Raw genomic sequence first — 12,912 nt, 5'->3', positions numbered from 1 at the left:
CGAATGGTGGATTAGTGTGAGTCCTACCTAGTTTGTCCATCTAGAGGGTTACATCACTGGTTATATTTTCTATTGGATTAGCAAGGACCACACACCACAGCCATCTCAACCTTTCAATCTTTTGCCAAACATCCCAAATTTGAACTGGGCAGAGTATTTCACTGATAGGATCAAGGCTGCCAGCTCTTAGTGCTAGAGGAGATCTAGGTTTAAATTCTATCTCTGATATTTCCCAACCCTGGGACCCTGAGAAAGTTGAATTAAGTAAGTAACCTCTCTGATTCTCAGGCATGAGCTCCTTGAGGGTGGAAGCCATTTTGGTTTTCAGTTTTTTTATTTTTCTAGTTTTGCCTTTGAATCCTCTCTTGTAGTCCAATCCCTGGCCCACAGAAGGAGCTTAATAAAGACTTTTGGCTTCATCTGTTAAACAGAGATATTATATCAATAGTATCTGAGTTGCAGAGTTGTCCTGAGGCTCCAATGAACTAATGAACATGAAGTATTTTGCATATTTAAGAGTGTGATGGCAATATGCTTGATGATGACAAATGAATCTGGGTATCTGAGACCTAGAAGTTAGGCAACAAACACAATATGGAGACATAGAGTCTTTCTCTCCAGAATTCGAACTCCTGATAAGGGCAGCAGAACTAAGAACAATGGATCTGGAGTCAGAGTCCCTGGCTTCCAACCCTACCTCTGACATCTGGTATCCAGGTGATCTTGGACAAAGTCACTTCACTGCTCTAGGATTCAGTTCAGCACCCTATAAAATTAGGGGTTGGACTAGATGGCTTCTGAGGTCTTTTCCCTTTCTAGATAACAGATGCTCGGTTCTTCTCTGGCTCCTTGGCCATCTGCCTTGACTTCTCACTAAGGATCCTTCCTGTTCTTCTCCTATGCATGGAGGATTGCCGCCTGCCCCTTCTTTGGCAAAGCTAGAATAAAATGTAGAGTGTTCAAGTGTTTAAGGGGAGAGTGCCTCATGGATTCAACTCCCGACAGATGTTAAATGCCCACCCCTGGCACCACTGAAGGTGTACTTAGAGTCTATTGGCTCTTCACTCATTCATAAGTGTGTCTAGAGGGCATTCATACTGCTATGTCACTGGGGGTGCCCATTGTGGGCCCATTCAGGTACTCTGCCTTAGAGAGGTGGAACATATGTGACAGGACAAAATTGGTATATTTGTTTTTATCTATCTATATTTTATAGCAGAGATCCCACCTACCCTTAGGAGTCAATCCTTATGATGAAAAATAAGAGGGAAATGAATAATTCAGTAAAATTAACTAAGATATTAAATATTATATGCAATATTCAACACCACAGATCCCCTTCTTCCTTCCTCTTTCTTTCTTTCTTTCTTTCTTTCTTTCTTTCTTTCTTTCTTTCTTTCTTTCTTTCTTTCTTTCTTTCTTTCTTTCTTTCTTTCTTTCTTTCTTTCTTTCTTTCTTTCTTTCTTTCTTTCTTTCTTTCTTCCTTCCTTCCTTTCTTTCTTCCTTCCTTCCTTCCTTCCTTCCTTCCTTCCTTCCTTCCTTCCTTCCTTCCTTTCTTTCTTTCTTTCTTTCTTTCTTTCTTTCTTTCTTTCTTTCTTTCTTTCTTTCTTTCTTTCTTTCTTTCTTTCTTTCTTTCTTTCTTTCTTTCTTTCTTTCTTTCTTTCTTTCTTTCTTTCTTTCTTTCTTTCTTTCTTTCTTTCTTCCTTTCTTCCTTTCTTCCTTTCTTCCTTTCTTCCTTTCTTCCTTTCTTCCTTTCTTCCTTTCTTCCTTTCTTCCTTCCTTCCTTCCTTCCTTCCTTCCTTCCTTCCTTCCAAGGTTTCAAGCAATGTATTTCTTCTCTTGTTCATAACAGATTCAGACCATTCAAGAACAGGGCACTTTGTCATCCTGTCTATTTTTCACTATTTCCTTTCATTTTCTTGGCAACAATGACAACAAGTACACCAATCTTTTATTAAGTATTTACTATGGGTTAGGCCTTGGGCTTGACCCCTGAAGATAAAAAGACAAAAAGCAGTGATTCTTGCCCTAAAGGAGCTGATGTTGACCTGGGCAATCCAAGATATTGATGCACACAATTTTTTTTGGTTTAGTTGGAGGGAGAAACTGGATTCTCTCAGAAACTACCCTTGGATATAGCCTGAGAGGTACTAGCTAGGAATAGGAAAAATCACTTCAGTAGCCATTTTACTTTGAGCTGGCCACTGTGTGAAGTGCTGGGGAATGAAAGAATCATCATGGAAAGCAATGCCTGCCCTCAAAGAGTTTGCATTCAATGGAGAAATAACATCTACATGCATAAATTCATGCAAAGTAGATTAAAAGCACATAATGATAAACCAGAGAGTTAGAGCTGAAAGGGATTCCAGAGGCTGTCGAGTCCACCAACCCCTTATTTAACAAAAGGGGAAACTGAGACCCATGTGGTTTAAGTTATTTGTTTATGGTCACACAGCTGTTCAAATATCGGAAGCTGGATTTGAACCCATGACCTACTGACTACAAGTCCAATGCTCTATCCTTCCATTATATGATGCTCCATCTTGAGATTCTACCAAGGGGGGTGAGATGAGAGAGGCTGCCAGTGTGATAAAAGGAGGACCAAATCCTAGAGAACTGAGTTCACGATTTGAATGGGACCTGAGATCAGGAACTCCTAGATGAGGAAACTCCTTTTACAAAAGCTTGTTGGTGTCTTCAGCAAGTCAGAAAGCATTCATGATGTCCCCATTATGTTCCAGGAACTGTTTTAAGTGTAAAGGATACAAAGAATGCCCTCTCTCCCAACAAATCTCTTCTGAAATGTACAGTTTTAGATAGTTGTCTAGAGCCCCAAGAAGTAAATTGATGTCACAGAGGCAGGATTTAAATACAGATTTCCTTGCCTTCCTCCCCACTACATCATAGTTTACTCTCATGCAGGTTGAGATCAAGACAGAAAAAAGTGGGTCAGACGAATCTCCCCTTCCTCCCGAGTCACCAAATCTACAGAGCCACAGGGTGGAGGCTCAAATATTGACCTGTGACCATTTCATATCGAGGTGTAAAGGTTAGCCAAGGGTGGGGACCAAGCAGCCCTGATAACGGTCCCCATTCCTCATGACATCCATCTTCTGGTGGGCTGAAGAAACAATCCCTCTATTGAAATATTACTCTTATGGAGAGACTAACAGATGTGTCCACCCAAGGGGCAACTCCCACAGTGGACTTTTATGAGCAGGAAAAAGCTCTTTACAACTCAGCCCCTGCTTTGGATAAATTATTGGTGTGGGGGCAGGGGAGGGCTTTGGGGTGATTAAAAGGAAAACATGACTTGGGAATGCCGATGGTGGTTACTTGGCCACTCTCTCGGGTTGCCGATGTAGATAACGATTTTGATTGTCATGCCTTTTGGGGGGCTTGTCTCCTGGGGTGAGGGTATAGGTAGGGGGAGGGATGCTGATCTTTCCTTCATATTTTGATTTCAGCATAATTAATGACCCTCAAAAATGGTCCATCGTGGACCCAGAGATTCCAGCTTGGGCTGCCAATTCTTCAGGCCTTCTCTTATCAAAGACTGGGCCCTGATCAAATAGCAAAGAAGATATTGAGGCAGGCCAAGAAATACAGAAAAAGGGAAAATCGTGTCTCTCTTGTCAGAAACCTCCCTCATGTTAAATGAGAACCAAGGGATTGGGATTCCTTTTTCTCAGAACCTGGGCACAAACCCACAAAGGTACTTGAGGCCGTGTAATTCCCTCATGAGCATTATTCATCATTTGTTGTTGGCCTTGCTGGCTAAGTTAGAATTTATATTTCTTGGAGAAGTTTTTGCTCAAGTAGCCTGGGCGAGATCTATTTGGAGGCAGCATGGGACTTTGGGAGATGGACTGGACTTGGAGTTAAGGGATCCGGGTTCTGGCTTACCACTGATTTTGGGCAACAATCAAGCACTCTATATCTTAGTTTCCTCATCTATAAAGTTAAAAATTGGGCACTCTAGCATCAGGGAAGAAGCATGGCATTGGGAATCAGAGACCTGAGGTCAAGTCTCAACTATGTCATTAAATGACTGAATGACCGTGGGCACATCATTTCCGTGGGTTCCATTTTCCTTACGGGCAAACTGAGAGACTGAGTTTGATGACTTGAACCCAACCTCTGGAAGGTGTCAATCAAACCTTGAACACCTGAGCTCTGTCTTTTGGACATGTGATGCCACTGGGGAGGTGATACAGAAGAATACTCGTGCAAAGGGGGGACTTTATTAATTTAATTAATTATTAATTTAAGATTATGGAGGATAGGGACCATTTGTAGGACAGTGGGAGGGTCCTGGGACTTCATTCCTTTAACATTTTTATATTTATTAAACACTTTGCTCTAGGATCTGGGGATACAAATCAATTAAGCATTTATTAAGCACCTACTATATGCTATGTAGTAGCAATGCAAAAAACAAAAATGACCGTCTTTGCCCTCAAGGAACTTCCCTTCTATTGGAAAAGTGCTTCCCCAGGAGCTCCTCTCCCTATCTTTGGGCCAACGAGGGGACATTGCTATTTTCAGATCCCTCCACATGACATCTTTTCTCCTCCCCAATGTTTTTAATAAGAGTCACAATTGTCATTGGCATAGCTCTTTAGAGTTTGCAAAGAGCTTTATAGACATCAACTCACGTTATTCTAGACATTTCTCATGGAGCAGGGCTTCTCATTGGGGAAGGGGATGCCAATACTGCCCTCATAGTTTTATTTTAGTATAATGCCCCCCCCCAATGGATCTCATGATGACTTGTTGAGGGAGTGCTCTTGGTAGTCTGTTTTACAAATGGGGAAACTGAGGCTTAGAAAGAAGAAATTTGTTGAGCGTCATCCAAGTTGCAGTACCCGAGATGGAATTTGATCTCAGGTTCCTTCTTGGCTTGAACTTTAGTGCTGTATTGACCATTGACTCTACCCTGGAGCGTTCCCAATATTTGCTCCTTTTCAAAGAAACCCCAGCTTCGGAGGCCAGCCAAGTGGTCTTGGTGCCTGTGTGACCAGCAGCCCTGGCCGCCATGCCTACAAATGGTTAACAAGGTAATGGCGAGGAACGGTGACCTTGATTTGTTTAGCTAAGATGTAAAGATTTTTGAAGGTCAAAGGTGTCGGTGTGTAGTGTTTTGGAGTCTAACTGTGTCTGACCCCCTAACATTAAGCTGCTGTGGCCTGTACTTTGGGAGAGTGAAGCAAACCAGGGGGAAGGAGAGAAGGGGGAGAGAACAGGAAATGGAGTGAGGTGTTTCAGGAAGTTGTCAGGAGTTGACTGATTGATTCCAGATGGGACGGGTCAGTCTCTATGACCCAGGAAATACTCACTAGGGGAAAGAAGTTGGCTAGTGGAGGGAGAAGGCCTGGGAGCGGAGAGAGGCAGGAATGTTCAGTCCACTTCCTTTCGTCTTGAAACATTGGGTTGGGGTGTTTTCTTTTTTGGAAAAACTCTTCGGCATAAAAGTAATTTCATTGTTGTCATCGTTAATCAGGCACCATGGAGAGGAGCTCCATTTGGAACTTTGCAGGCAACCAATGGCTATTCCCCTCCCTCAGGAGATTTCCCCTTCCCTACGGGACCATGAATTCCATCCAGGGCCCCCCCCGGATGGATAAATGTATTTTCCCTCATTGATTCAGGCTAGCTTCAATTCCGTGTTGGGAATTTTATGAATGAAATCTTTTCTGGGGTATCTGCTTGGGTTTACCTGGTGGGTTATTATTTATTCCAGATAGTCACAGGGAAGAGATTTTCCAAATTCCAAACCAGGACTCAGGCTTGGACAAAGGGGTTGTTTTTGTGTTTGTTTTTTAAATTTTGTTTTTGGTAACAGCGAGACTGAATATTTGAAATCAAGACCGTCGGGGGAGATCCAGCATGTATGATCTTCCCTGAACTCGTATTTTAAGAGTTTAAAAATGTTCCAAATGCCGCCTCGGTCCTCTGCGTCTGGGTAGGTGTCCGTACCTGCGTCGTACGGCCTCTCGATTGGATATCCATCAATCTACACGACACACAGAGATAATGATTTACATTTGGATATAATTTCAAATCTTGTCATAAATATTTCTGACACTGAAATAATTCAGGTCAATTCCCTCGCTGCCCTCGTAGGCTTTCGCGAGCCAGCACGAGATGAAAATTTATTTCCATTGTTAATAGAAAATAATGAAGTGCATCTGAAGCACTGGGGTGTGTCCTGTGGGAGAACGCTCACTTTGGACCCGAGGCTGCCTCCGCCCAAATGGACAATGATGGAATCCGCTGGCACCTGGAGCAGAGCTACCCTGAGGAAGGCGGCGGACCTCGGGGATGACTGACAAGAAGCTTGTGGAGTGAATTAGAGTGGGCTCAGGGAGGGCATTCTTAATATCCACGTAATCCTCCTCGGGACAGGGCAAGGTCTCTCCGCAGTGAGCCCGGCACCGTTTAGCCACAATTAAAGCCCGGAATCTCCCCTCATTTTTTTTCCCATGGAGAGGAGGTGGTGGTGCATGACAGTCACATCCTTGAAAATCCGCCCTCCCCCATTTGCAATAATGACTGATTTTCTCCTCTTTTCCCTTCCCCTCTGCCCCCTCATTAGAACATACACGCCGATTATATTCTGCGGGTAAAAATGGACAGCGCTGATCACTCTCAGCCTCCACATTTATCTTCGTGTGATAGCTCCCGTCTGGGCTGGAGGCACGGTTTCCCCATCAGCTCTAATGAGGTCTTGCTCTTTGCTGAGCCCCGTCCCGATAACGGTGGGGGCCGCTAGACGCCCAACGTTCGCATCTTTGTGGCCACCACCCTCGCGATATTAAATCTGGGGAGAGGATTTTCGCCAGACGCGGACATGTTCACAAGAGACCAATTGGAAACAGACTAGAACCCAACTAGGGTCAGTGGGATTCTGCCCTTTAGTCCGGCTTCTCGGGTCCAGTGTTCTCTAAATGGCCCGGATTTGCCTTTAACTTAGTCCTTATGTCAGGCATATAATCACCTGGTTATGTTTGCTCAGAGTGCTCAAACAGGGAGGAACCACTTTTCTTTTTTTTTTCTTTTTTAATTTTTTCTCCCCTTACGTGATTCTTGTGGTCTCCCTCCCTCCTCGCCCCACCCAGTTGACAAGTAATTTCACTGGGTTATATATATATTATCACTCAAAACCTATTTCCATATGATTCATTTTTATAAAAATAACAAGATTTAAAAACCAAAACCCCAAATCGCATACACATATAAATAAGGGATAAATGTCTGTTTTCTTCTGCATTTCTGCTCCTATAGCTCTTTCTCTGGATGTGGAGAGCAGCTCTCTCATAAGTCCTTCTGGATTGTCCTGATTCGTTGCATTGCTTTTAGAGCAAAGTCAGTTACATTCAGTTGTGCCACAATGGATCAGTCTTTGTGTACAAGGTTCTCCTGGTTCTGCTCATTTCACTCTGAATCAGTTCATTGAGGTCTTTCAGTTCTTACAGAAATCACAATAGTATTCCATCACCATCAGATACCACAATTTGTTCAGCCATTCCCTGATCCCCATTTTCCAAATTTTTGCATGGCTATGAATATTTGTGTACAACCCCTTTTATTATCTCTTTGGGGGTACAAACCCAGCAGTGATATGGCTGAATGAAAAGGCAGACAGTCTTTTGGTGCCCTTTAGGCATAATTCCAAATTGCCCTCCAGAAAGGTTGGACTAATTCACAACTCCACCAACAATGCATTAGTGTCTCAATTTTGCCACATCCCCTCTAACATTTATTTTTCTTTATTATCATATTAGCCAATCTGCTAGGTGTGAGGTGGTACCTCAGAGTTGTTGCATTTCTCTAAAGAGGAGGGATTCAGAATATTTTCCCTATGATTATTGATAGTTTTGATGAGAAACCACTTTTCTGAAGACTGATTATTCATTGAGCAGGTCTGCTACTGGGGTTGGATAGGACTGCATGATGGAAAGAGATGGCAGAGTAGCTCAGCTCTTAGTTTGCTTCTTTTTTTCTCTACCAAGGAGAATGAATCTTAGTTTAGAAAGTCAGTCAGTCAGTCAACAGACATTTATTAAAAGCCTACTATGTGCCATGTGCTGTAATGCACATGCAAAGAAGGTCTAGTAATGCAAAGAATGTCAATAATAGTTCCTGTTCTCAATGAGCTTTCAGTCTAATGGGGGAAAGAATATGTAAATAATTAGGTACCTATAAGATAACTAGATATATCTATTTCTATCTCTACCTCTATCCAAATTATATATTTCTATATTTACATCTATCTATCTATCTATCTATCTATCTATCTATCTATCTATCTATCTATCTATCTGTCTGTCTGTCTGTCTGTCTGTCTGTCTGTCTGTCTGTCTATGTCTGCTATCTCTCTGTCTCTCCCTCTACTCAATGAATGGTACTCTTAAAATGCCTATTAATTAGTTGATTGATTAAAAGCAAAGATACTAGCTTTGGGGAGAACCAGGAAAAGCTTACTTTAGAATGAGTATTTGAGTTGAAACATTGAGAAAGAGTAGTGATGGGCAGCTAGGTAGCTCAGTGGATTGAAAGCCAGATCTGAAGACAGTTGGTCCAGGGTTCAAATCTGTCCTCAGATACTTCCTAGATGTTGTGAACTTGGTCAAGTCATTTAACCCCAATTGCCTAACCTTACTACTCTTCTGCCTTAGAAGAGATATTTAGTAGTAATTTTAAGACAGAAGATATTTTTTTTTCTTTTTAAGATTGGTGAAAAGGGGGCAGCTGGGTAGCTCAGTGGATTAAGAGTCAGCTCCAGAGACTGGAGGTCCTGGGTTCAAATCTGGCCTCAGACACTTCCCAGCTGTGTGATCCTGGGCAAGTCACTTTATCCCCATTGCCTAGCCCTTACCACTCTTCTGCCTTGGAACCAATACACAGTATTGATTCTAAGACGGAGGTAAGGGTTTCAAAAAAAAGATTGGTGAAAAGTAGTTGATACCCAGTATGAGGAAGAATGAGATAGTAAGAGAATATTTATGCACTCTTGATGAATTTAGGTCACTTGACCCAAATAAACCACATATTTGGTTTTTAAAAAATGGCAGCTATATTGGCAGAACTTCTGACAATGATATTTGAAAGATCCTGAAGAATGGAAAAGGGACTGCAGAATTGGGGAAGGATGAATGTTGTTCCACTTTTTTTTGAACCCTTACCTTCCATCTTGGAATCAATACTGTGTGTTGGTCCCAAGGCAGGAGAATGGTAAGGGCTAGGCAATGAGGGTGAAGTGACTTGTCCAGGGTCACACAGCTGGGAAGTGTCTGAGACCAGATTTGAACCTAGGACCTCCTGTCTTTAGACTTGGCTCTCAATCCACTGACCTACCCAGCTGCCCCCTGTTCCACTTTTTAAAGGGAAGAGAATGACCTCTGCAGAACACTGGCCAATGAGCCTGATTGTGATTGCTGGCAAAATTCCACAGCTTGCTATTAAAAAGATGGTTAGGGAACCTCTAGAAAAAAGAAGCAGCAATCATATATGCTAGCAGCATGGAGGGTGGATCAGGAACATGAAAAGCTTCTCATTTTATTCTACCATTTCTGTGGTTCAGGCTGCGTTGGGAATGGGAGTGGTGAAGGTGGATAAAATGTTTTCTGGACTGAGGAGCTTTGTGGGCTCCTGAGCACCACTTTAAAAACAGATGTTAGCTAAGAAAGGTAGAAGAGGGAGGTAGTCTCTTTTGGGGGAAGGGGGAGAGGGATTTGGAGTCAGTACCCAGTTTTGAATCCTGGTTCCTCCTGCCGTTTGGTATTTCATCTCCCTAACTGCCATTTCATCTCTCTGTGGCTCAGTTTCCTCATCTATAAAGTGAGAAATTTGGACTAGGAGATCTTGAAGGTCCCACTGATCCTTGGGGTGAGTGCCCTCATTCCACAGACTGGGAAGAAGAGTCATGGGAACATTCCCACAAGGTTAAGGCTGCAGAGAGGCCAGACAGGTACAGACCTCCATAGGGCTCACCCACTCCGGCTGACTAGTTTCTACATACTTGCTACCCGAGTATGCACTTAACTGTTCCTGGCTTCTTTGCCGGTCCTCCTGGCTTCATCATTTCAACATGTAGTTATTTTCTCTTTGGTTCTGACACCAGGAAGTGAGCTTGCTCTTGGTACAGTGCCACTTTCTGGTTCAGCTAAGCTAGGGATTCCCTTTGGGGATTTCTCAGCTTTCTTGACCATTGTGCAAGGGGGGAAACTCATCGATCTTCCTCTGCTGAACTCCTTCGGTATTCCAGTTGAGTGTATAATTCTCGGCTGCCTTGCATTCTTGTCTACTAGTTCCATTTCATTTATTCTTCACTTCCTGAGTAGATTATACGCTCATCGAAGGCAGGGATCATGTGTGACTGAATCAGGACTAACTATTTGTGTGTGTTCCTGAAAAAATGCCCTCAAGTCAAACTTTTAAGAACAATCCTTTGGGGTGTGTTTGTGTGCAAGATCCCAAAGCACCATTCTATGGTGGGACACGGACATCCTGCCTGAGACACATTGAGATGTCTTCTGGAGAAAGCTCTCAGGAGCTGGAGCTATTATTGTTATTATTATTATTTGTCCTTCATCTTCAAAGAGGACCAATGACCTCATGACGTTGAAGCCAGGGTGGAGTGGATCCAACTACGGTTGATCAATCCAATATGACTCTGGAAGACTCTAACACAGGTCGGGCACAAGTGGCCTATTACAGCATTTGGGATGGGGATGTCTCTGGATTTATGTAGCTCATGTTTCCTCTGGGCTACTGTGATTCAACTCCGAGGCAACCTACCTTCTGATAGCTTCTTATACTTAATAATACTTGGACTACAGGGTGTCCCAAAAGTCTTAGTATACTTTTAAGCCACTGAAGCTTGAAATCATTAAAGTTATTTAAATGATTCCACTTTAAATCTGTATTAAGACTTTGGGAATATTTGGTAGTTATTTTTGTTAAGTGCTAAGCTCAGTAGCTTCTCTGCTGCTGGAAGACTCACTGGGAGTACTCTTGGCCCCCTAAAATGTTGAGTACCCTGAGGCAAAGCCACAGTTGCCTTGGGTTAGTTACTTGTCCTTCTTTTGCTTTCTTGTTCTTGACTCTACCAAGATTTGCATAGTGCTGAGTACATCATAGGACCTCAGTGACCACTGATTGACTGATTTGTGTCAATTAGGTTCCCATTTCCACACCCATCTTTTCTCTTTTGCTCTAAATACCTCGATACTCAAATCTGGCATTTCCACCAAGAGGGATGAGCTATGAATCAATTGAATTCAACTCAATGTAGCTCAATTAATTTCAGTTCATTTTAAATTAATTCAATTTGAGAAGATTCCATTTAACTCAACCATAATAAGAACAATAGCTTGTATTTCCATTGAATTTTAAAGTTTGCAGATCATTTTACATACATTTTCTCACTCTGAGAAATAGGTGCTTTATTAACTCCTCCATTTTACAGATGAGGAAACTGAGGTAGAGAGAGATTAAATGACTTGTCCAAGATCACACAGCTAGTAAATGTCTGAGGCTGGATTTGAACTCAGTTTTCTTTATCCCAAGTCCAACGATATCTATTATTCTCAGATATCATACTAGTTTATAGATTGACAGCCAGCTTGATCTTCTCAGATACCTTGTGAGGTTGATAGAATCTATTTTCCATAATTATACCCATTTCACAGATGAGGGCTGAGATTCAAAGTCATTTACTAGTTGATCCAAAGTCACCCAGCCAGTAAATGTCTGAAGGAATTGCCCTCTTTTGTCTCCCTTGATCCCATGCTTGATTCTCTCTCTGTTCCTGGGACTCTGGTTAGGGGCTCTTTCATACAAAGGTAAACACTGCTATTTTTTTTCCTCCTTCTTCTAACATTTGCAGGTGGTGCTATCAACAACGGTGAATGTGGATGGCCACGTGCTGGCTGTTTCTGACAACATGTTTGTTCATAACAACTCTAAGCACGGGCGGAGAGCGAGGAGGCTGGACCCGTCTGAAGGTAGGAGACTGGCGAGAAAAGTGAAATTGGCTTCGGGTTGCCTCGATCAGATTTCAGCTGGGTTCCTTTGGAGGGTGCTGGGAATCTTGCCGAAAGCCATGTGTGGCTTTAAAAACAAAGTTCAAACTAGTAATTCTCTCCCACCGAACAGACACCAACACACACTTACACACACACACCACGGCATGCCAAAGTCTTCGGATTTCTTCCATCTCCTTTTTTTCTTTCTTTTTTCTTTTTCTAGACAAGCTTTTCAGGCAAATGAAGCAATGTGACATCTTAGTTAAACATTTCCACACCAGGCATGTATGAAAAAGTGTCATTTGTTCCCTTAAACAAATTGTGGGCAAAACCTAACAATATGCAGGATGGAATTGACACTAATTGATTTTTGTTTGCTTGGCCAGGGAGGAATCGTGGTTGGCTCGGGGTGATTTTCAGAGTGCATTAAAGCAATTAGGAATATCTCAACTGCTAAGTTTCAAGTTGTCAAAAAAAAAAAAAGCCACCGAAATCCATTGATTAAAATAAGCCACGTCCTCCGATAAAGCCCGGCTCACCTTTTCTTCCCACGTCCACCCCACTCACTCGTAAGAGGAGACGACTTGGGAGCGTTCGGGGAATGGCCGAGCTGGCTCGTTATTTCGTTATGATATTTCGCTGCCCCCCCACCCCCTCCCCCCTGACAAAAATGTGTCCTATATCAGCTCAGAGAAGAATTAATGAACTGGAAGAACATGATTGAATCAGTAAAGAATTTGGAGCACTGTTAATTCTCCCCCAGCGGTCTCTGAAAGGGGAGAAGAAAATCCCAGTATTCGGAGCTCGGAACCCATCCAGTTTTCCCCTGACTGATTGGATGTGATTGACTGGCTGCTCCAAGTAGGGCCGTGTTTTTGGA

At 42.7% G+C, this 12,912-nt stretch overlaps 1 protein-coding gene across 1 annotated transcript in view; it reads left to right on the top strand.

Moving 5' to 3' along the window:
- EBF2 (EBF transcription factor 2) overlaps positions 1 to 12,912 on the top strand; it is a gene marked incomplete at its 5' end in the record, with an annotated part of 108,406 nt that overhangs the window by 46,385 nt on the left and 49,109 nt on the right. Inside the window, 1 exon segment of the mRNA NM_001164534.1 lies at positions 11,894 to 12,011. Within this exon segment, the coding sequence (NP_001158006.1) occupies positions 11,894 to 12,011 (118 nt within the window).

Source organism: Monodelphis domestica, chromosome 1, assembly GCF_027887165.1.
Source record: "Monodelphis domestica isolate mMonDom1 chromosome 1, mMonDom1.pri, whole genome shotgun sequence".
Taxonomy (NCBI): domain Eukaryota; kingdom Metazoa; phylum Chordata; class Mammalia; order Didelphimorphia; family Didelphidae; genus Monodelphis; species Monodelphis domestica.
The sequence above is the reverse complement of the archived record's forward strand: the minus strand, read 5'-3'. Positions and strand labels throughout refer to the sequence as shown.